At 39.2% G+C, this 24,257-nt stretch overlaps 2 protein-coding genes across 8 annotated transcripts; one reads left to right on the forward strand and one right to left on the reverse strand.

The window, feature by feature from the left end:
• The first annotated feature begins 61 nt into the window (after positions 1-61).
• LOC146671488 (BUB3-interacting and GLEBS motif-containing protein ZNF207-like) lies at positions 62-23,690 on the forward strand. Of its 4 annotated transcripts, XR_014911464.1 has the most exons (12): positions 62-194; positions 469-595; positions 686-824; positions 899-1,084; positions 2,459-2,534; positions 2,634-2,686; positions 2,837-2,985; positions 4,146-4,373; positions 4,523-4,652; positions 4,853-5,948; positions 22,870-22,983; positions 23,308-23,690. XR_014911464.1 is itself a non-coding variant. In XM_085403709.1 (11 exons), the coding sequence occupies exons 1-11, from the start codon at positions 154-156 to the stop codon at positions 5,014-5,016; spliced, it is 1,386 nt and encodes a 461-aa protein (XP_085259835.1). In that variant the 5' UTR covers positions 62-153; the 3' UTR covers positions 5,017-6,282. The 4 variants fall into 4 exon arrangements, 3 of the variants coding, with proteins under 3 accessions (XP_085259835.1, XP_085259834.1, XP_085259833.1); XM_085403709.1 differs by lacking the exons at positions 22,870-22,983; positions 23,308-23,690 and adding an exon at positions 3,181-3,273 and having other exon boundaries at positions 4,853-6,282; XM_085403708.1 differs by lacking the exons at positions 22,870-22,983; positions 23,308-23,690 and having other exon boundaries at positions 4,853-5,036; positions 5,290-6,282.
• Positions 8,436-21,772, reverse strand: LOC146671489 (sterile alpha motif domain-containing protein 9-like). 4 transcript variants are annotated; one of them, XM_085403706.1, is made up of 6 exons: positions 21,652-21,772; positions 19,421-19,595; positions 18,936-19,074; positions 18,591-18,646; positions 18,462-18,498; positions 8,436-13,161 (listed from the first exon to the last, which is right to left on the reverse strand). In XM_085403706.1, the coding sequence occupies exons 5-6, from the start codon at positions 18,484-18,486 to the stop codon at positions 8,507-8,509; spliced, it is 4,680 nt and encodes a 1,559-aa protein (XP_085259832.1). In that variant the 5' UTR covers positions 18,487-18,498; positions 18,591-18,646; positions 18,936-19,074; positions 19,421-19,595; positions 21,652-21,772; the 3' UTR covers positions 8,436-8,506. The 4 variants fall into 4 exon arrangements, with proteins under 4 accessions (XP_085259832.1, XP_085259829.1, XP_085259831.1 ...); XM_085403703.1 differs by having other exon boundaries at positions 18,936-19,147; XM_085403705.1 differs by having other exon boundaries at positions 18,591-18,649; positions 18,936-19,147.
• Positions 23,691-24,257: the final 567 nt, after the last annotated feature.

Genomic DNA, 24,257 nt, shown 5'->3' on the forward strand with positions numbered 1-24,257 from the left:
AATAATAGTTATTTTGTCCTAACAGGTTTTAAGGTGAGTGTTTGTTTAAATCACAGAGGTGGCCGCAGTGTGTTATGGGATGTTGGAGAGCTGACGCCATCGCTGTGAGGTGTTTTTATTTTTAGCAGGCAGTGAACTGACAACGCTAAAATCATGGGCAGGAAGAAGAAAAAGCAGATGAAGCCTTGGTGTTGGTATCCTTTAGCACACCTTACATTATACTGTTATATTACGCCAGTCGGCACCCGTTTCTATGTCTTGCCAGCTAACGGTTGTGTGAATTAGCAGCTCTTAAGCAACACTTAGCTAACATGACAGTTATTTGTTTACTTGGCATGTGGCTGTTCAGCTTATTTTTAGCGATACTAAATAAAATACATATTAAAAATATCTGTAGTAACTAAACGATATTTTCACCTGGAAGTGCAGCGAGTTTATCATCCAAAGTTTCCTCAGCCGTTATCTCAGGTACTGTAACAGAGATTTCGATGATGAAAAGATTCTCATCCAGCATCAGAAAGCCAAACACTTCAAGTGCCACATCTGTCATAAGAAGCTGTACACCGGCCCCGGGCTCGCCATCCACTGTATGCAGGTGAGGAAACGATAATAATGCAAGTGAAGTGAAGCTAAATCGTGTCTTCGTGCAGTGAAGTTACCACGCTGTACCACTTCACATGTGTAGGTACATAAAGAGACCATTGATGGAGTTCCTAATGCAATACCTGGAAGAATAGATATTGAACTGGAGATATACGGCATGGAGGGTATTCCAGAGAAAGACATGGAGGAGAGGAGAAGGATGTTAGAGCAGAAGAACCAAGGTATTAACACCACGATAATCTCAGGATCCATCTCTTTAAGCTACATGTCTGACTCTGCTCATCCTGATTTTCAGAGACTCAGAAGAAGAAGCAGAACCAGGATGACTCTGATGAATATGATGACGACGATGAGCCTGGTCCCTCCTTTCAGCAGCCTGCTGCACGTCAGCCACAAGCTGGCTATGTCCCCCCTATGACCCAGCCTGGTATGCTTCCTGTTGGATCTGGGACCCCAGCATTACCACCAGGCAGCTACTCAGGTGGGGAACAGATACTTAACTTGATCTGCAATGTTCAAGACTGTTGTAACACTGTAATGGAGTCCTACTTTCTTTTTCATGTCTTAGTTTGAGATGCAAGGAAGGAGCCTCAGCGTAATTTATGTGTAGCATTTGACAGAGATGTATTTTATTATTTTAGCTATAACAGTGTTCATAAATGTTACTTTAGTTGCTGTGCCACAAGATAGACCTGTTTTTGTCACAAAAATAGTGAAAGGAAGAAAGTGTGGTCATGCTAAAAAAAAAAAGAGTCTTCCTTGCACTGTGGTTTGTGTATTCCAGCTGTGTGCTTCGCCTCTTTTTATAGGTTTAAGCTTCTGGGAAGCCTCGTCTCCGCTTTCTTCTGAAAGCATTTTAGGAACTGAAACATCCTTGAAACATCCGTCACAGTGTATAAGGCACGAATTAGAGAAATGAGAAAGGCCTCTGGTGTTTGAATGACTCAATGGTGACCCCATGTGGCTGTTCAACATAGTATTTATGCTTTTTTTTGTTTTGTTTTTTCGCCTTGGTGCAAAATTATCTAATTGCTGGTTCCCAAATACTGAGCCTCATTCCTGTTGTTTTGTAAGTTTACATAAAGTATCAAACATCAAAGATGCTAATTGCATTATGTGTGCAACACATAGCTTGTAGCCAAAACGTGTAAACCACATGGTGTACGTTACATAGACACACATCCCTTCGAGGGTACTGACAAAGGGATTCCTCGGGTCAGAGTCGTAACTATTGTGAGCTAAACCGGTACTCTCTTACATGAATTTGAATGACCTCCTGTGTCTCATCTGAAGTAACTATTTGATCCACAATGGGGCATAATATATTGTATTTATCAATGAAAACTCAACTTGCATTATAGGCCACATTCGGCACACTTTGATCAGTGAAACTCCCCTTTCTGTCAGTATAAAGAAGTTAAACTGCAAACAGAATCCATCAGATTATTAACATTTGAAAAAGCATTGAAATTTTAGCAGCATGTCTCATTTATTTTTGCATGATAAAGTGACGTTCCTGTAGTGAATTAAGGAATCTTTCAGCAGACACTTTGGACTTAAACTGTAATAACTAAATGTGACAGAATATGTGTTTGTTTATTCTCCCTCTTTTTTCCCCCCTTTTTATTTATTTATTTTTTTACTGTGAGCACGCTGTAAAAAACTGAAATTTCTAGACAGTGAAATTTTTTTTGACTTTTTAAAATCTCCTTCACATTTTCTAAAGCTAACCAATAGACAGGACCTAGAGTCTTTGGCCACAATTCTGGCCACTGGGACTTATTCCCCCGGTGCACATAATGAAGTGGCAGGATCGTGTGTTTTGATATAAGTACAATTTTTTTACTTGCTTCAGGAATTCCCCCGATGATGCCAGGTGTGCCACCCATGATTCCAGCGACGCCCCCTGTAATGCCAGGAATGCCTCCAGGGTAAATCTTTGTAATTCTTAATCAAATCTTTCTATCAGTCAAACCCTATATATTATATATATTGTATATTGTAAACATCATGTTTTCTTATGTATTTAGGATGATCCCAATGGGTCGGATGATGCCTCCGATGATGCCCGGTGTACCACCAGGTAATGCCCTGTTAGCATACACCCTCAGGATCCACTTAGATCTCTGTAACTCAGTTTCATTTATTTCTTTTTAATATTTTTAAATACTAAGTAACACTACTGCAGTGAGGTGTTTGCACACATGGAATTCATTTGTTCTGCTGGTATCAGGCATTCCTCCTCCAATGGGTACCCGTCCAGCCATCACTCACATGCCACAGCTCCCGCCTGCTGCAGGCGTGCTGCCCAGACCTGCAGTTCCTGCTGGCCCGTCGGTGCAACCTGATGTCACAAAACCTCTTTTCCCGAGTGCTGGGCAGGTAAAACCCTTGACGCCTTTTTATCGCTGCACAGTTTTCACCTCCTCTCAGCATTCTGACAGGACATTACAGTTTTCTTCAGTAAGAGATGTCTAAGCTTGCACGGGTTGATTAAAAAAGGAGACTTTACCCAGGAATTCTTTTAATTGAAAGACTTTTCTGTTTACTTTTCTTTACTTTTTTCCTGTGCTACAGATGGCCGGTCAAGTTGCAAGTACAAGTAAAGCCTCACCAAGCGCAGACACTCAGTCCGCTTCCCCTAAAGCTCTGTTCCCTAGCACTTCACAAGTATGAGGCTGTCTGCCCTCTTTACTCTGACAACCTGCTGCTTTACAGCTGGCATGCACACAACTGTGTATAGTTTGCTTGTGGCGGGCAGGTTGAATCTCTTTCATTTGCAAAGCTGTTTTTTCTTCTTTTTTTCTTAATTAAAATGTTTAGCTATTTTTTTAATTTGCTTTTTAATTTATCTGCATTCACTCAATATTAAAAATAGCTTCATCACCTTAAAATCAAATGTTAAAGTGAAGAATTATGCGGATATGTATAATATATGGGCTTCTGTTGTTGGGCAAAATATGACAGCATGCTCAGCACTTTATTCGGTTTTTTTTTTTTAGTTTTTCTGCAGATCTAAAGAAACTGGTTTTATTTTAGTCAAACTTTGAAAGATTTCTTATCATGTTACAATGGTGGAGTAAAATGTTACAGATCCATCTTATAGGCTTGGCATTAATATGGTAAAAGCTTGTTTAGTCAGATGAATTAGATATTTGTGCTGCTTTACAAAATTTGTCCTGTAAGGTTTTGTTTTGGTGTTTTAAATTTTAAAATGTAAATTTACAGTTTAGTGAGTATAAAAAAAATCTAGGGTCATAAATTCTCATTTTAAAAAAGAACACATGAAAGAAACACTTTTTGATTGTCATCTATTACGGATACAAGGAAGAGATCAAAGTATTAAACTTTTTGTCTATAGCTGTTCCAGACAAATGCATTTTATTCCTGCTCATGAACGTTATGAATGCCAAGGCTAAAAAGGACCAAATAATCGATATCATTGCAGTAATCTTGGAGTTTGACTAAAATTGACCCCCCTGTGAAATTCAAAGGTCTTTCTGCTGAGTGTCTCTACCCTGCTTTCCTGTCTCTTCCCTCAGAGTCAGCAGACAGTGTCGGGGTCCCCTCACACTCCCCCCTCCACCACCTCCGACCTCGCAAAGCCCACTTTCCCAGCCTACACTCAGTCCTCCACCGGTTTGGCCAGCCCAAATGCTGGCAGCAGTACGGTCTCCAAACCTCCCTCCACAGTAACCAGTAAGCCTGCCACGCTCACCACCTCCAGTGCAACCAGTAAGTTGATCCACCCTGATGAGGATATCTCACTGGTAAGTATTCTAGCTGGAACACTCTTGTTAAAGTAAGTAGTTATGCAATGTGTTTATTTAAAACAAATCTTTTTCTTGTTTTTTTCCTCCCAGCTGAGCTACACATGTCAAGTGTCAAATCACTTTTATTTGCTTTTTTTGTGCCGTAGGAAGAGTTTCGGGCTCAGTTGTCCCAGTACCAGTGCAGTATTCCCCGTCAAGGCCAGACCACCAGTGCTGCAGCGTCAGTGGGTGGCATGATGGCTCCTCAGCAGCACAGCATGAGGCATCCCATACCTGGTATACACTACTGGTAGTTTTAGGCCAACTGTAAACCAAATAATTTAATTTAATTGGCTTCATTTTTTTGTAGTCTTGAAAATGTTTAACTCTATTTCAGCTTTAATTGTTTTAGAAAGTGCTCTATAGATAATGTTTGTAGAGTCTTAAAAGGGCTGCAGTAAAAATTATGTTTTTACCAATGAGCCTGGTCCTTGCAGGTCAGTATGGTGGGCCACAGCAGGGGATGCCAGGCTACATACCTGGGCGACTACCTCCGTATATTCAGGCCCCTCCTGTTGTTCCCCCAGTGTACCAGGGAGGCCCTCCACGGCCAACCATTGTCACGAGACCCCCTGTCATGTCTCCTGGAGGCCACTACTGAAGTCTCCCTCTCTTCAATAGGTTTGGACTCTCAACCCTTTTCTAATGCCCTCAGCGGCTAGTAGAGAAACCAGTATTGGTATTATATTACCAAAGTATACTGATTTTCTGCTACTGAGCTATGAGGAAGAGACATTAAATAAACAGCAAAGACAGGAGCTGTAAACATCCCATGGCATGGGAAATATTACATTGCATCTATCAAAGACCTGTTTGATTTGATTCTGATTGAAACCATCTCTGTTTTGTGGCTTTTTTTCCTTTTCATGTTTAGGTGTATAGAAGTGTAGTAGATATGGTTCGTAGTGTTGTGAAGGCGCTGGAGTTACATGGGCAGTACCCACCCTTTATCAAGGCAAGTTTGATGTAAATACCTTTCTGTTCTAAGCTAAACGGTGAGGCCTTCACAGCACGTAGTGCTGTTGGACTTGTGTCCCCAACTTTGTTTGGTGAGGGCTTCTACTACCTGTTCATGCTCTAACTCTGTCTTTGTGTTGATATTTGTATGAACAATTACTCCCTTAACTCTAAATAAAGGAGGTATTTATTAGTATATGTATGACTGTGAAACTGTATTGTAATAAAATGTTAGATTTTTTTGTGGGATGTTGCTGGGCTGAGACGTCAGAACAGGTTTGTACTCCTGGTATAAACTGCATTGTGACTGCTCTTCTGTTATTATGAAGGTGAACAGTAAACATTGATATCTTGTATATGAAATGCAAAATGCTTCTAAGTATTGTCTTTTATCTATAGGCAGTCTTTTACTGATGCTCTGTACATGTCACTGATAGAAAGCATTGTACAGCTGCGTAACATACAGATAATTAGAGGCTGTAGTGCTAAAACCCAGATTTTTCTTCTCCCTGTAGCAATGCCATTGGGGGGAACTGGCTGAGGCCCTGTCTCAGTGTAGCCCTGTTTCAGCCAGAGGCAAGTCTCACTGTTTTCTGTGTTCTCATTCATTATCAGGGGCCCTCACAGCTTACATGCTGTTGGATATCAATGTCCCCAAACTTGCAGCAAGTTTGGTGAAGGTCCTTGATTGTGTTCTTGCATCTAGGCATCTTTTTCTTTAAACATGTTAACAAACGTAAACAATATTTCATTGTTTGTCATTAAACTATCTACCCTGTCCTCCATTTACTGGTCAAGCTCTTCACTAGTCTGCCCTATGCCTGGATACTAAACTCAGTCTCAGTATTACTATCCTGATTCTGTTATCATGTCCTGGGTTTTTGAACATTTTCTGTAATAGTGTGGAATGGATCAGGCAGCACTGATTATGGTGGAAGTGTTAATATTAATGATAATAATGGACTGCATTTATATAGTGCTTTTCTAGGCACCCAAAGCGCTTTATAATTCCACTATTCATTCACTCTCGCATTCACACACTGGTGGAGGCAAGCTACGGTTGTAGCCACAGCTGCCCTGGAGCAGACTGACAGAAGCGAGGCTGCCATATCGCGCCATCGGCCCCTCTGGCCAACACCAGTAGGTGGTAGGGTAAAGTGTCTTGCCTGAGGACACAACGACTAGGACAGAGAGAATGGGGATCGAACCTTCCGATTACAGATGACCTTCCCAATCCCCTGAGCCCTGATCGATCACATGTGGTTTTCTCTGAAGTGTTGTACAAAGTGGATCTGTAGTAAATGACCTATGAGAATGAGTATTCCTGTGCAGCCATAACCATGGAACAAGCAATTGCCACTATAGTTCAAAAGGGAAACTGTCATTGCTGCTTTTAAAATAAAAGTAGTCCATGCTGCTTCCATCAGCAAGAGAGGGAAAGCCACAATCAGCTTTCTTGACAAAGAATAGTGTCACAGCCAGGCACAGAAGAAAAAAGTTTTTAAATGAAACTGAAGTTTTAATTTTAACCAACTTCTGGCAAAAAGTAATTATGAAATTTATCTCTGGAATATTTAGGATCTTTAAACCAGTGAAGCTCTCTGTGGGTAACACCATCAGAAAAGTTTTAAAGTATGGAGCTTTCAAATCTATTTTACTATTATATAGACTGTTGAAGGCTTGGTTCAAGGCCTAAAAGTTATACATTAGGGTCATCATTTGCAGTTAAAATGTGTGGCAGGATGTTTGAATGAACAAACTACTTTTCACATGTTCCTAAAATGGCTTTACTACTTAATCCTGTTTGTTTTATTGACCTTCCTCATTTGAATTTAACTATTTACTTGAAGGACAATCTCTGCCAGTAATGGGTTAGTTAAAGCAGTTAGTACCACTACTATAATTTTGATGTTCATCAAGTTGTATTTGGTATGTAATTTTTTTTGTATTGGATACGATCTTCTAAAAAAATGCCATCCTTCATAAATCTGAAAGGAATTTTATATTGGTGTCCAGCAATTTGTTTTCACTACTACTAATAAATGCTAGTGAGCATTTGAAAATGATTTCAGCAATATACAGATGTCATTCAGGCAGACTTTATTGGTAAGTATAGTCTTATATTATTATGATTCTTTTTTTTTATTCTGTAAAATTTTTACTTTTTGAAGTATACCATTTAATGAAAGAAGATTAATTGGCTCATATTTATGAAATAATGTACTTTGCTTCAGTTTTCAACTTAAAACTTTCAATGTAAATTGTCTCAATTTTAAATAAACCAATTCATAACTTCTGATTTATTTACTTTCTATTTTTCTGCACTGAATGTTGAAGACTGAAGTTTTCACTGAATACATGTAAATGCAAATAAACTTTACATATTTCATGATGCAAACACAAAAATGAATAAAAAACAGTAAGTTAAGAAAGTACTATGATCAAATATCATCAAGTAGAAAAAGCAATGGTTGTGTGAAAGGAATCTATATTAACATGAAAGTCTGTACAAGAACCATATGCATTAAAATGATCTCAGAACATATTTGCAATCTCTCAAGAATATGCTTTTTATTTGACAGAAATGAGGCACACTTTGTTTCACCATTCAAAGATCATTTTAAAGAATATGCCAACACAATGTTAACATTTTTCCAAATGTAACCACTTTTAAAGTGTTTTTTTATTGTTGTTTTTTTGTTGTTGACTCTTTTAACATTCTTTTTCATTTTTGTTATCCTTTATATATCCAGGTAAAAATGTAATTGAGATTAAAAACTTTCAAGGAAGTTTGGTGGTCAAATACATACAATGCAACACTGATCCTCAGTACAGACAAGTGAAAACAAACGTGAATCATATGTAATTACCGATCTGAACTACTACCAGAACAATACAAGTTTAACTCCATATATCCATTCCAGTAAGGAGGTATATTAATGATTAATGCCGCATTGTGTGCATATGTGTTGCATATGTCATAATTACTTATAAAGATCAGTGGAACATGCAAAAAAAACCATTTTGAACTGAAACAATAACAAACTCAGAAAGCAATAACTAATTATAGGTCAGGATCAAGTAAACTAGATTTACTATTGCTTATTATTTATTGGAGATTTACAATGAAGACATTAGTCCATCACTTGGATGTCACAGGCAACTACACCATCAAACGAAAAGCCCAAGTAGAAGTTAACCTTTTCGTTTCCATGAGGGAGGGAGGGACCATACAGAGGAATGACTCTGATTTTGCTGCCTTTGCTTCCACACTTCATAAACAAGGTTTCATTTTCTGTCCACCCGTCAACCCGTTTGAGAAGTTGCACAACTTGTTTTGTCTTCCATATTTCTCCTCCACGCCATCTTAGTTTTCTGTCACTTGAAGTGACATTGTCCTTGTCAATAACACTTCGGGGAACAATCTTGTTAAGACCTCTTGCCTTTCCCAGAAAGAAGTGTGTCACAATCCTGCTTTTCCTCTGAGACCTTTGTTGGATCTTTTGCTCACAAAGTCTCTGAAGGGCATCGATGGCTGAGAAAAGGGTCTGAGCACCATCAGAACTTACTTCATCACTTGTATCAGGCCAAAACAGAAGGAAGAGAAGGAAGAGAGCATTTGCTGATGACATGTTTTTCCCTTTTGTCACAAATCTCTTGCTGAGTTCTTGTAGCTTTTGAAGAGACAGAAGCTTTGAGGAACCAGGTAGAATACAGTTGAGAGCTATCTGACAAAAGATGAAGTTTGTGAGTTCTGTTGGATCAAGGTCCTTCCGGGTCAGATTTTCTGGGTACAGGCTAAAGATTTTCTCAAGTTTTTTTCCTGCCCTCTCTGGTATCTTGTCATAAAGTAGTGAGATGATAGATGTAACATTTCCTCCACCAAGCTTGTAGGCCCTCATCTGTCTTTGGAATGGAGAAAGCTTTTCAAGTGGACCAGCCATGTCAATGTCATTGCTTTCTGTTGCTTGATCACTCTCATCTGGTGTAAGACAAAAAAATGTAGCATATTTAACACTCTTTTTTGTCAGCCACTCTCTTGGCTTGTGCACTTGCTCTGGATCCCTTGCATCAAGCTCTTCATCCTCTTCACTAATGTCAGTTTGAAAGTAGCTGAGTTCCTCAGAAATGCACTCAAGTGCTTGGCTCAAGCTCCTCTGTAAGCCTTTCAACTGCCGATGAAACTTCTGCCAGGGTGTTTTGACCTCTGCTGGTATGTAGTCTGTTAGCAGGTACTGCATCAGCTCTGATTTTCCAGTAGTGTTTGAAAAAATGTCTACTCCTGACAGGAATGTTAGAAGCATGCAACCAACATCTACTTCCCCATAGTATGAGCTGTTAAGGTTGACAGTCTCTTTTTTTGGTTTTTTTTCAGAAGCCCGAAAGGCAGAGATTCCTTCGAGTGCTGTGCTTATGATTTCAGTGCACCTTTCAGGAGATGGTTCTTTTTCTTCAAGGGTATCATACAAGTGATAAAACCACCGCTTATACACTTGTCCCAGTGTGTCAAGGATAAATGTGTCATATGGTGCAAGAGATTTTGCTTCTTTGGCCCATTCAAGAGCCTCTTCAAATCTAAGATTTGTGTAAAGCAGCCGAGCAAGCTGTTGTGCTACAAATGCATCCTTTCCTAAATCTATGTAAGCAGCTTTCATGAGATCAACAGCTTTCTGAACACCCCCTTTATCAACATCACAGACATGCTCAATAAGTGGTGAAAAAGTTGTGTCTTTAGGATCTCCTCTGCTCTTCTTGTTGCGTCTAATGAAAAGAGCTCTGATGAACTTTAGAAACTCATCTCTGCCAAACCTGTGATTGATCAGTACCTTATCACTGATGAGATCCATGGCAATATCACTCTGAGGCAAATTAGCAGACAGCTGACTCAGAATTTCTTCTGCCACCAGTGGATGAATAATTCGTATGGATTCAATGTGTGTTGAACTTTGGTTAAGGTGGATAAAAATGAGCCTGGCTTCTTCACTTAGATGATCCACAAAGGCATGGTACTGAGTTCTATCCATATATGTTGCAATGCCGAGAGATGCCTCACAGTGTGACACAGATATGTACGAATCTTTTACGTAGCAATTCAAGAGAGCCACAAATCTGATGAGACGAGTGATGGATGATGAATGATCGGTTTTATCTAGAAGATTTTTTACAAAGTCTTTAATGTAGCTTCGCTCAAACCCTTTAGTCATCAGTACAAATGTGAGGATAAAATCCTCACATTTGTACTGATTCAAGTACGGTTCAAACTGCAGTTTGAGTTGCTCCAGCTTTTTTGAGAACAGAGGCTTCTCTTCTACGGACAGTTTGTGAGTGACTGCTACTTTTTGAGATGGTGCTTTTCTGCAAATTCTTTCTGGATCGTTTGACCTGTTGCAGATGAGCAGGATGAAGCACAACACAGAGGAACTTATCTTTTTGGTTGTAATGACATTTTGAAGGTGCCCTCTGAGGTCATTGATGTAATCTGGATTGTGGTCCTCTAGCAGGAGGAGCACTGGGAGACAGTTATTTTTGTCGTTTTTATCATGTTCCCTCAATTGCACTGCATGTTCATGCACAGTTGTGAGTTCCTTACCCTGCTTAACAACGGCACATCGCACTTTATTTTTCCACCTCCAGAGGATCTGCCGTGCAACTGTACTTCCACCACTACCTGGATGATGGTATATGTTCACACTCTCTATGGGGCGTATGGCTTTGGGACGATGTACTATATTTTCTAGAATGGTATTTGCTTCTTTGTAGGCATCCCTCTCTATAATCACCCCACACTTGTGTTTATCAGCAAGCCAGAAGTTGATCCAGTTGATCTTTCCACCTCGATAGAAGTAGCTCTCAGTTTGTTGGATTTCCTCCTCACTCATGATCTCTAGTTTTGTATCATTGCACTGATCAACACTGATGATTTCCAAAGAATCTAGCTTAGCCTCGTCATCAGACTTTAGGAAGCATACGCCTCCATTTGGGACTGGTAATGTCCTTGTGGATTGATTTTTCAATAGTTGAATGCTTTGAACTGTGGCATCCACGTGACTCAGTGGCATTTCAACAATGCTGATTTCTTTGAGATCAGAAATGGGGGAGGACACCTGGGCAAGACTTGACCACTTCTTATAGATTTCCTTTGACTCTGATATGACTGCCAAAAATTCATGTCCGCTCATTTCTGAGTAGAATTCATGGAAAGTCTCAACAAGTGGCTGTTCAACATCGGACATGAGCAGGAAAAGGACAACAAATGAATGTCTGGGAAGGATTTCATTACAGATGAGTGACACTACTTTTTTCAGTTTCTTTTTTCTGTCTTTGAGCCAGGTTTTCTCATCACAGGGTTGTTCTCCACCTGGGAAGTTGTTTCTTCCATTGCAGAAAATCCAACTTATTCTCTCCAAAAGTTGTAAAGACTTTTTGATGTCATCAGTTGCTAATCTCTTGTCTTTTGCATAGTCATCAAAAAAGTGAAGGTTTACTGTTTTCTGTTCCTTGTATTTTCCACAAAGACCAGATGTCTTTGAATCTGGGTCAAAGTCAAACACACAGAATAAATTCATGTGAACTAAGAAGCTTATGTTGTCAAGATGCGCTGGTTGAAATTTGTTTGTTACAACAATGTAAAACAGAGAGTTGTCCATGTGCTTTTTCCCACATGTTAGGAGGATAGCAAGTTTCCTCTTTTGATCCTCGCCAAAGTCCAGAGTTGTTTCATTGCTTGTAGATTCTGCCTCCTCTCTCTGTTGGTCTTTTTCTCTCAGTCCTTGAATGAAAGGAACAAGGTCGTCTTCAGGTACACGTGGTGTGTTTGCTCCAACTCTGTAATAGGGAATTTTCTCTTCACATTTGACTTTGTTGTCTTTTTCAGAGAATTTAGGAACACCAACATAGTAAAGCTTATCTTTTATAATGCTTGCTTTTGGGACAATGTCATATTCAATGACCCATGTGTTCCCACTACTTTCCTTGTCAAGCACCTCAATGAATCGCGGGTGCCTTATACAACTCCTGGCATCACTTTGTTGATTTGACCCTTTGAAGCACCTTTCAATGTAGTCTAATGCATCCACAAAGTCTTCTCGATTGTTTGCAGGTATCCCGATGATTTCTCCATGTTTGTGAGTTCCTTTGACTTTATCCATGATGCCAAAGTGAATTGTCCCATTTGCTCTCATATTCATGCATGCGCATGCAAATCTTAACACTTCACTGGCTACTTTTACTTGTAACCTCTTTGAGTCTAGTTTGTATGCAATCTCAAGCGACTTATATTCATGGCATGGAACCATCATGTTTTCAGTCCCTGTCTCAGGAGGAAGCACATGATGTTTCACGTACCTGAAGTCCTTTTCATCCTGGTCAAATTTACGATAGTCACAGGAAACCACTTCTGTAGTGGATATGTTATCATTGCTCTCTGTAGGAATATTTTTATCCTTTGCTCCGTCACATAGTTCTTGTGATGAAAGCTTTGGTTCTTGTTCTACATCTTTAACAGCTTCCTTTTTGCCATCTCTACTCTTGCCAGATGAATCGCTTGTCTTTTTTATTTTCTGCTGTTCCGGTATTAAAAGTTCATCTCGTTTCTTCAGTAGGTGTTCAATTTGGCCACTTTTCATTCCAATTGTTTTGTTGAGGAAATCCCGGTCTACAGTTGTGAGAACTGGTCCTGTCACTTCCTCCTCCATCATTTTTCCTATGTACAATTCTTTTATTCCAATGGATTTCAGCCAGGAACTAACATGAGATTCTGTCCAGCTGTCATATGGAAGCTCACGCCACTCTGAAACAAAATTTTAAAATCAGTTGTGTTATTTAAATTAAGTTAGTTAAATATAGGTTAATCATAAAATAATAAAGGTTATAATGATTACTCCCATCAGTGTCTTCTTGTAAAACAATTTGAAATAATGTTATACTATACTAAGCTTTAAATGTGGTTGGTAGAATTTTTTTTATTTTTTTTTACATATAATAGATTTAGATAATAGCATTGTGCTCATTCTTAAGAAATCTGAAAAATAGAATAACATCAATCAGTGATGATTATTTTTTATTACTTATTGTTGGCAGGGTTGAGGTTATTATTCAAAAAAGTAATATATCATATATTGATGATGGAATTTAAAATAATTTTAAAAGTAATACAGTCGATTACCTATGGACTGTATTACTGTACGTATAAATACTTTGTCACATAATTGTCAGTCAACAACATAAATTCGTAGGATACAGACTCACATTTTGTACATACACTCAGCTTTAATATCACTCTCTTTTCTTGGCTAGCTTTATACCAGCATGTTGTCTGTGCAGATGTTTGTAAAGAGCTTCACATGTGTTGGCAGTTGTTTTTGTCTTGAATACAATTTGCACTTTACCTCTATTCTCTTTTTCATTTGTGCAATAAAAATAAGAGTAATATTCATATCTCCACTCGTAAAAGGTTGTAGACCACGCAAACATTTTCCTCCCACTTACTTGCAAACTAACATCAGCTGATTGTAACAAGTGCACAGGTAAAAAAATGTTTTCTTTCTGTACAGATAACTAAAGAGCCCTTGTAACGCAATTAACTATTATATCTGCAGTGTTGGGAAGGTTACTTTTAAAATGTATTCCACTACAGATAACAGAATACATGCCCCAAAATGTATTTTGTAACGTATTCCGTTACATTACTCAATGAGAGTAACATATTCTGAATACTTTGGATTACTTAATAAATTGTCATGCTTTTTACAACTACATGAATGTACTATTGCTGTGCGATTTATTACTTTTGCTGAAGGTTACTTGCCATACCAATACCGACTATATATTTAAATCTTAATATAAAATGAGTAACAGTAGGGTGGACATTTGTTAGGATGCCTGGGTCGTTGACCCAGGGTTTTTGAGTTTATTATATTATTTATAATTTCTAGTCTTTGGGTTTTTGTTAGAGTCATGTCTTATGGTTTGTCTCTGTGTAATCCTTAGTTGCTGTCTCCCCTGTCCACTATATCCCCGTGTCCAGTCAGTGTCTGTGTCTGCCCTGGTCCCACGTCTCTGTTCCCTCTGTTGTAGTGCCTGCATGTGAGTCTGTGTCTTTTGTTCAGTCTGTGTTATGTGTTTCCTGTTTTACTTTGAAGGTCTCTGTCTTATCTCAGTGTGTTCAGTTTACGCTTCCTTGTCTCGTCAGTTCTGATTTGCCCCAGCTGTGTTTCCCTCCTGTTGTCCATTCCCTGATTGCTCCCTCTATGTATTTAAGCCCTGTGTTTCAGTTTGTCATTGTTGCGATCTACTCTTATCTACCCTCACTTATGCTTTGTGTGTTTTGGTTTTCCCTGCCTGCGTTATTGTTTGTACTTTGGAGGTTTGTTACTTTGAGTTCAGCATTAAAGCTGTTTTTTTGAGTTCACGTCTGTCTCCGGAGTCTGCACTTTGGGTTCTTTCCTGCCTGCACACAGCCGTTTTATAACAACATTAGGTAAGGCTGCACTTTTTGTAGCGATCTCATATATAAAACTGGTCCGCGGCTCCGAACCTTAAAGGCATAAAACCGTAAAGGAACCTCTGGCTAATACATCGGGTTCGTGTCGGGCTCGTAGCCGAAAACTAGCTTTACTTTGTTGTGTGGGTCAACTTTGCTAGTGAGAGACAGAGAGAGGCGTTGAAAGGCTGCTCCAACGGAACTTATTGTTTCGGAGGAAAACACGAACACAGTGTACAGTCGAGTCTTAATAGCGTACTTACAACTGGGCTCGTCAGGCACACTTTTTGGCTGCAGTGGTTATTATTATATTTACATGCTTCCAGCTCCCGTTTCTACTTGGTGACAACTTGTATTTTTTTTTAACTTTTTTTTTTCTCCCTCCCTTGCGCTCACAGACACAAAATGGCAGTCCATTCTCCCTGCAGCACGGACTGCACTGCCCAGCCCATGAGGCTACTTTCTTTAGGGCTATGCCTGAAACACTCTGCCTATTGCCTTCATTTTAAATCTTTTTTGTGAATAATTTTTAAAAATATTTCTTCACGTCATTATGCGGGCTGCAAGTAGAGGTTACATGGGCCGCGAGATTGTACTATATAGTACAATCTGATAGTAATACATTACTTATGAATGCATTACACTCAACAGTGATTAGCAAAACTACCTTATTCTATTAACAGAAAGAAATGCCATGCTAATTTGTATCATAGATCCAGCAATCCACTAAAAAAAAACTGCACTGAAGGAATCTTTACAATGTTAAAATGTAGATAGGCCCACAACATCATCAGTCTGTAAATAATTAGGTATTCAGACAAGCAAGCAAGCTCTTAATAATATCATGCTTCCCAAAATTGAACGAGGTGCCGGAGAAATTTCTCCATGCTATTGTGAGACTAAAGCCAGAAAAGGAACAGTCTTTTTCAACACTCACCTATTCTATATTCAGAGTGGAATATGGCACTCTGCTGATATGACTAATCTTGAAACCCATATCAGATGTGTAATTGCACCTGGGTGTTTTTCTCTTGTTTGCCCTCTACTTGAACAACATACCACCACCCGTGAAAGGTTCAGAGCACAGCTTTTACTTTCAAGATAATATTCTCTGCTTACACTTTCACAGTTTTACTGCTGTTCAGCAAGAAGTTTGCGACTGTTTGCAGACAAGCTGACATCTTTCATGCAAACTACGAATGACCGCGCCAGCTTGCTAGTGATTAAAGGAATTGAAAGGAAGTGTAGAATCACATGCCTCTTTGCGACCAATTTCACATACTGACTGCCAGCATTTAAATGTGACTGCCTGAATTGATCGCACACACTCAAAACAGTGATTGCAAATCTACCAGATGCAATGCAGCACATTTAAGAAGCAGCGCTCTGCTCTGGATCGCCCTGAGAATGTGAAACTGTGCCTTTAACACTGTTTTGTTCTATCTTTTGCACAGCATCACGATACAGTAGGAGCATTTCAGAAGTCAAGTCTTTAAGTGGAGATTATTGGACTCATTCCTGTTTGTTAGATTGTCTTAAAGAAGACAATCTGATGACCAAAATTCTCGATTGAATTTTGTCTCGATTGAAAACCTACCTTTTTAGCTTAGCCTTCCCGGCCTCCTAGAGCATGCCTTTTAAGTGTACTTTCTTGCCCTCCCCTTTCCTCTCTTTTGCTTATATTGTTTTATTGTTTTCTATGGTTAAGTCTTGCTTACTTGTATACTTGTATGCATGGTTAATCAATGCCTCCCACCTGCTAGCTTATCTGCCTTTGTACTTTACTACTGTTTTATTGGATTATGTGAAGCACTTTGGCTACCTCTGGGGCCCGTTCTTCGTACGTCGCTTACTACATCCAAGATCAAATGACACATCCAAGATCAAATCATCGCGCTAACCGTGAGCTCGCTAATCCGGTTCCCCGAACACACCTGCTGTTGACGATTAGTACAGCTGGACGCAGTAATGTGACATCACTGGGTGTCGTAAAAGGGGCCACGCATCGATAGTAGAAACATTGATCGGCAACCCTCTGATTGGTCGGCGAAAATGTCGACGGAGCGCGCTCGGCTCGGTATTTTTCGGCAGCAGAGCAAGAACTCTTGAGTGAGGGATTTCAGGAGTTTCAGAGTTTAATCAGAACGCAAGGGAACACTGCAAAGGCTGCAAAAGCAAGGAGCGAGGGCTGGCAGGAAGTTGCTGACAAATTAAACTCGTAAGTAATTTAATAATAACAATAATAATGGAGTGGATTGATATAGCGCTTTTCAAGGCACCCAAAGCGCTTTACAATGCCACTATTCAGTCACTCTCACATTCACACACTGGTGGAGGCAGCTACAGTTGTAGCCACAGCTGCCCTGGGGCAGACTGACAGAAGCCAGGCTGCCATATCGCGCCATCGGCCCCTCTGGCCAACACCAGTAGGCGGTAGGGTAGATTTATTATATTACACTATATTATCCAATATTATATTACATTATATTATAATATGTTATATTTTATCCTCTTTCACATTAGAGCCACAACAGGACCCACTAGAACATGGGAACAGGTAAAAGTGAAATATAAGAATATCCTACAGAATGGTAATATTTATCACTTATATTGCTTTTAGTCTCTTGGAAAGAGACCCTGGAATAATCTGTTTGTTTATAACAGCAACCAAGAAAAGGGCAGAGAAAAAAAAGACAGGTGGTGGTCCTGCACCCCCTCGTCAACAAGTTGGTTAAGTGAATAATACCCTCACGGGAAAATCGATATCTCTCTATGAGCACACTGTCGCGCTGAGCTAAAGGATCCTGTCTGTCCCGCAATATACGCTGAATTCTGAGGACTCTCCTTATCAATCTTGCACCTTCCGCAATGGGTGGCTCGCGTATACGGACAGGACATGGCTGCGACAGGCTTCCCAAATCCACCTTCGCTTTTATAGCCGTGGTCTCCCATCTTGATTACACGAAGTAATTTACAATTGCTACTCTGAAATATGAATTAAATCTGTAATAATCACATACATGTAATAGAATGTTAATAGTACATTTCCCTTTTTTAGGAAATGACCTGTGTGAAATCAATAAATGGATCAGGTGCTGCATTGTCTTTAGTTACATTGATGTTATTTATGGTGAAACAGTGGTGGAATATCGCTGTTGCTTTCGTATGATGACGCGGACATACCTGCGTGGCCGCGATCTAATCCTGTTTACATAAAGTAAACCTGCTCCCGAGCAGGTTTACGCTTACGGCTCTGTTGCTATGACAGCAAGTCCCGGATGAGCTTCGGGGAACCGACTGATCCAGGATCACGCGAAATCGTCAACAATCTAATCCGGCTAACCTACTTAGCGAGGTACGAAGAACGGGCCCCTGGTTTTAAATGTGCTATACAAATAAAAAGAGTGTGTGTGTGTGTGTGTGTGTGTGTGTGTGTGTGTGTGTGTGTGTGTGTAGAATTTCCCAATTATGAAATGAACAAATATGTTTCTTGCTATTCTTTAGTTACAGATTGGAACATAACTGTTAGAAGGAATTTAACTATCCTTTTCTACCTATATCAGGCCTTTATTTCTAACCTGGTCTTGTGATATACATTTCATACTCACCAATTTCTGAGCTGCTGCTTTCCATTTTTGATTGTTTCTATGAATAGCAAAAACATTAAGTTTAATATTTACTACGTTGTATTTTCTAATAATTTGAATTGCACAGGTGCAGTAGAAGATTACACTTACCACATTCACAAGACTATAGAACACCAGTATAGTTGATCATCCCTCTTTCAGTATTTCTGCTGGCGATAAAGTCAGCATGCTCTCAGTTTTGAAAATAAAATGTTTGAAAATTACATTTATTCAAAAATCAGTTTTGTTGATATACACAGATCAGGCATAACGGGTCAGGGTAATGGGTGGCCAAGGCTCACCAGTACATGTTGGCAGTGAAGGCTGGTCCATTTGGCAAGACGAATAGACAAACTACTGTAGGTAAGATTGCTAAAAAGTTCACGCTATTTCTGATAGGATGTCAGAATACACAGTGCTTCAGTTTGTTGCATATGAAGCTACATAGCCACAGACCTGTCAGGGTGCCTGTGGCGGAGGTGTGGTCTCGGGCGCGGCTGCAGGGGAGGAGTGGTGCAGTGAGCTCAACGGGGTGGTGCTGGAGAGGCAGGTAAGAACAGCTCATGGCGTTTGGGCTGATGACAGTTTCCTTCCCCTTTTTAGTGAGAGGAGAGAGGAGCGGAGGGGAAGCTGGGATCAGCTGAGACCAGAGCTGTCCAGACTACGGCCTGTCACAACAAATGAAAACTAAAAATAAACGTGGCATCTGGCATTAAAGAACTGTGTGGGTGTGTACGTGTGTGAAGTGCATTTCACAGTGCCCATACTGACTCCTGTTCACCACAGAGAAAGTGCCAACAATGTGCATGTAAGCATCAGAACTAACCATGGATTAATGGAAGAAGATGACCTGGTCTAATAAATCACATTTTCTTTTACACCACGTGTATGGGTGGGCATGTCACTTACCTGGGGAACACCTGGCACCAATATACACCTACCTAAGCATTTTTGTAGACCATGTTCACTCTTTCATAGGAACAGGAGTTTTCTCATGGCTGTTGCCTCTTTCAGCAGTATAATGTGCTCTGCCACAGAAATGGTTCAGGAATGGTTCGAGGAGCACAGCAATGAGTTTATGTTGGCTTGGCCTCCAAAATTCCCATAGACTAGTATCTGTGGGATATGTTGAACAAACAAGTACAATCAATAAAGCCCCAACCTTAAACGTGCAGGACTTAAAGAATCTGTTGTTAATTCTTGGTCTTGGTCCCAGATACCACAGCACACCTTGAGGGGTCTACTGGAGTCCATGCCTCTATAGGTCAGGGGTGTTTTGGAAGCAAAAGGGGGACCAACAGAATATTAGGCGGGTTGTCATAATGCGATACCTGATTGGTGTAGGTCTTCAGTTTTATTGACCATAAATTAAACTGTTTGCTAGATTATGTAGTTGTTGTGAGGTTTTTAATGGTCTCAGACAAGCATAAAGGATAAATAGCACATGGTGTCTGTTACTGTACTGAAATAAATTAATTTCCTTCATATGAATGCAATTGTTTTTCCTTCAGTACACATGGTCTTGTATCCAATGCAGTGATTTTCAAGTAAGTACTTAGATGAGATAATTCATTTAAACAATCCAGTTTGAACAGTGCTAAAAGAATAAATTATGTCTGAATTTCTGAACACTGTTATTCGGTTCAATGTGTTAATCATTTACTTGAATATATACTAGTCTGCCAGACCCACCCATCCACCTGAGCATGTTTCCTCATAAATGATCAGTTTCTCTGTTCATGCATCAAATGATATTATACAGGTTAAGTTCAAAAAATCGCTTTCTCCAGTAATGGATTTAGAGCAGATAATCACCTTATGATTATTCAGCAGTAGCTCAAAAACTGAAGAAAACCATGAATAAACATATGAACATTACCTGATACTGCTGAAGTGAAGCAGAGCAAAGTTACAGAGGTTTTATTAGAGACACAGCTAAGCGTTTTGCAATATGGCATAATTTGCAAAAGTTTACATTTCTTCTGTATTGAACAACAGAAATTAGGCTTTTTTTCATAGGTCATTTTGGGGGAAAAAACAAACAGCTGCCAACAGTGCTGTGAACAATGGTAGACTGGTGCTTAATAAGCAAGTGAATAATGCAAACAAATTGAGGTTTTTGATGGGAAACTGTTCTTGAAGTACACTGAGAGAGAAAGAGCTGAGCAGGAAGTGTGATTTTATCATGGTGGAAGGAAAATAGCAAAAGTAAGAGGGAATTAATGACGTTGTTTTTCAAATGTGAAGTGTAGTTTTGATCTTTGAACCATTTACCTGCTCTTTACTCTTTAATTAAGTTTGCTGTTTAAGCTGTTTGGCAAATGTTAAAATAGTTTTTTGAGATTTGTGCAGTTGTGGGTTTGTGCTGCACAAAGCACTGCTTTAGCCACTCCTGTGTTTGTGATCCTGGGTGTGTCTTTTTTGACTGCATGCATAGATAGGACTACAAATGGAAGTGCAGTAATAGAAACTAAGCAAGAAATTGAAACTCTTGTTATTCTCTTGTTAGAGTTGAAATGCTTAACAAGAAGTGTTTTCATTCAATTTGTTTCGTGGTTTTATACATTTATTAGTATGTTGTAATTTTTTTTTTCACACTGTGAAATTTTAAAAATTATTTATTTTATACAATTTTTTCATCATTTAAATTTCCAAACTGCCTTTTCTCCAGTAACAATTATGGTGAAATTTTAGTTGTTCTTTTGTGTGATTGCACACTGCCCATGAGAGGACCACTTAGTAAGCAGAAGTTTCAATTCAGTTTTATCTATACATTACCAAATTACAACAACAGTCATCCAGAAGCGAGACTGTTAGTCACAAAAATGGTGGACAGAAAGTTATTTTCCAGTCTGTCGGCTTTCAGCACCCAACGGCATGTCCGCGTACGTGCCGTTGGGTGAACGGGATGGTCCGCGCTTTTTGTTGACATCTTTTTGCGGAATCCGTTTACCTGCTCTTTAATCTTTCATTAAGTTTGCTGTTTTAGCTGTTTTCTGACCTTTAACCTGAGATTCTAGCGTTTCTGGCAAAATACATTTATATTTAAAGGATTTAATGAATCGCGATCGCATTATTAAAACTAAAATCATTTTGAATCAGGAAATAATTTTTTAACCCACCGATAGTGAATACGAATACGCATATATGCTGACATTACAGATGTACTTACCTAATCTGATCAGCAGAGTTTAACACCCCGCTTCCTGGACCAAATGCAGATGTGGGTTTGTGCTGCAGAAACAACTGCTTTGGCTACTCTCGTTTTTGTGATCCTGGGCGTGTCTATTTTGACTGTACACATAGATGGGATTAGGCACTACTAAAAAACGAAACTGCAGTAATAGAAACTAAGCAAGAAATTGAAACTTAGGTATCCTCTTGTTAGAGAGTTGAAATGCCTCACAAAAAGTGTTTTTTAATTCAATTTGTTTCGTGGTTTTACACTGCATGATCGTTCAATGGGTCCTTTGTGCCGACCTTTTCAGTGATCATCTCTGCATCGCCTACCAGTTAAACAGTCACATGATTTATAACTGAGCAAGTAATAAAGGTTAATGGCATTTTATGAACATCATAAATTCTGATATATCATAATTCGATAATAATCAATAATCATATGCCCCCAAAATATGATCATAAATATATGGTGATTGAGTAGGAAGATGAATATGATGTTTGAGATTAAAATGATGGAGTAATAAGTCATAATGGTGTGCTGTTGTCATTTGACGCCAAAAAGTTTACTTTTTTTGACCAAAAATGCCACCTTTTTAGACAATTGTTTTTGTGGAACTGTGTGTGTGAAAATGTGTTATACCATAATAAAAATAGCCTGTTTCAGTTTTACCGCTGTTTTCAATAAATTGCATGCTCACTTCCATTTCTTCTCGTTGCATGTTGAAGGTCTACTTGGAACCTTGTTAAGATCCAACGATGCAAAATATGGTTTGTTTGTTTGTTTGTTTGTTTGTTTTGGTTTACCATTTTTCAAGTGGTCTTAAACTGATCGGGGCTGTAATAAAGAGCTGTTTGTTCAATGGTGATGATCATCATGAGTTTGCAACTACATGATAAGCACATCATGGAACCACCAAAAAGGCAAAAAAAACATCAGCAGTTTGGGAGCATTTTGACATATCTCACAAAAATAACATACGCCTCCTCAAATCAATCTCAGAGAGGATGGTTAGTTAAAGGTGTATGTGTGTATTTTACACAGGGCCCCTATTATCACAGCAGGGCTGCTGGTGTACATGGAATGACCAGCAGATAATTCATGACACATGAAGGCCTGTTACCACCATGAGGTAGCTGATGAACAGGTGATGAACGGAAGGCTGAGTTGGTCTTAAATGTCATCCTGCTGATTGCCGTTGATGGGTTACAGGTGGAAAATGCAGATGTGGAACCTTCACGGATGGACACAGGAAAACAGGGACTAAGCTGAAAAACACCAGACACTCATTCGGATCATAACACCTTTAAATCTTCACCATGCCAGGTAAGAGAGGGAGAAAAGGCTCTGAAAATCATTAAATCATAAAGTGCCCAGACTAGCAAGCAAACACCATTTCAGTGTAATATGCCGACAACTTATTCAGCTCCTGGTAATGATGTGTTGATCACTGACAAGTTTTTACTACTTTTTACAACTTATACCTAAAACTAGTATATCCCAGTAGTTCTAGGTATAAGTGGTTGTACTTTGTTTTTCTTTTTTGTTTCTTTTGTTGTTTTTCTTCAGAGGATTAATTAAACAAAATGTTACATCCCCCAGGAGGATGTTGGTTTTCTTCTTTCAACTAACTCCTTATGTTTTGTCTAGGCTCCACCTCCTCTGTCCTGATTGGATGCTGCTCACAGAATCCAGCTATTTGTCAATCAGCAAAGCACTACTAAAGGCTTGTGGAGCTGTGTTTCTGGGCCCTCTGGCCATTTTGATTGCCGTACCCGTGCAGGCTTGCATGCCTCTTGACTTGTATGTGCTTTTGTGTTTTCATGTTCACACTGCCTGTCAGGGAGAGCTGCCTTTTGTTTTGACACCCTGCTTTCTCCTGTTTATGTGTTGTTAGGTAGGTTATGGTTATAGGTTGTATATTTTGTTTTCTTTGGAGTTAGGTAAGTTTCTTTTATTTTCATATCAGGAATGTTTTGTTTGTTATGTTGGCCTTGGCTCTCCCTGAAGTTAACCCTCATTCTGAACCAGAATTTCAATGCTAGCATGAAATAAACCTTTTAAAATTACCATCTTGGCTCCTACTTCACTATTTACCTCTGTTAGTCCCTTCAAACCCCCCAGACCAGCCTGGGGACGTAACATAAAGAAAATGAAATAATTCTTTAACAAAGAAGTGAGGCATATTTTACAGCCATTAGCAAACTGCAACAACTACATGTCAATGTTTTTTTTGTTCATCCTTTTGTCTTTTCCCCACTTATCCATTAAACCTCTGTTAACCCTGAATTTTATTTATTTATGTTGTCAGGTGTGGCTCTGGTTTCATGATACTCACCTCTCCATGTGTCAGAAAGTTAAACTAATGACTTTAAATTGACTTTAAATGTGTAAAACTGTAATAGTGCAGACTTACAGATAATTTTTCACGTGGATGAGTATGCTTGTAATTTAAGAGAAGGCGGACTAAGTGCAGTGTAATTCACTCCATATTAAACCCACTTCATTGTATCTTTAAATGTAGAATAAATGCTGCATTAGAGACGAGGGTAAAATCATGGGAGTGAAAATACGAAAAAATGAATCCACCAGGAAATGAG

This window comes from Rhamphochromis longiceps, linkage group LG4, assembly GCF_057381845.1.
Source record: "Rhamphochromis longiceps isolate RC_006_pf linkage group LG4, R_longiceps_female_GT1.1, whole genome shotgun sequence".
NCBI lineage: Eukaryota > Metazoa > Chordata > Actinopteri > Cichliformes > Cichlidae > Rhamphochromis > Rhamphochromis longiceps.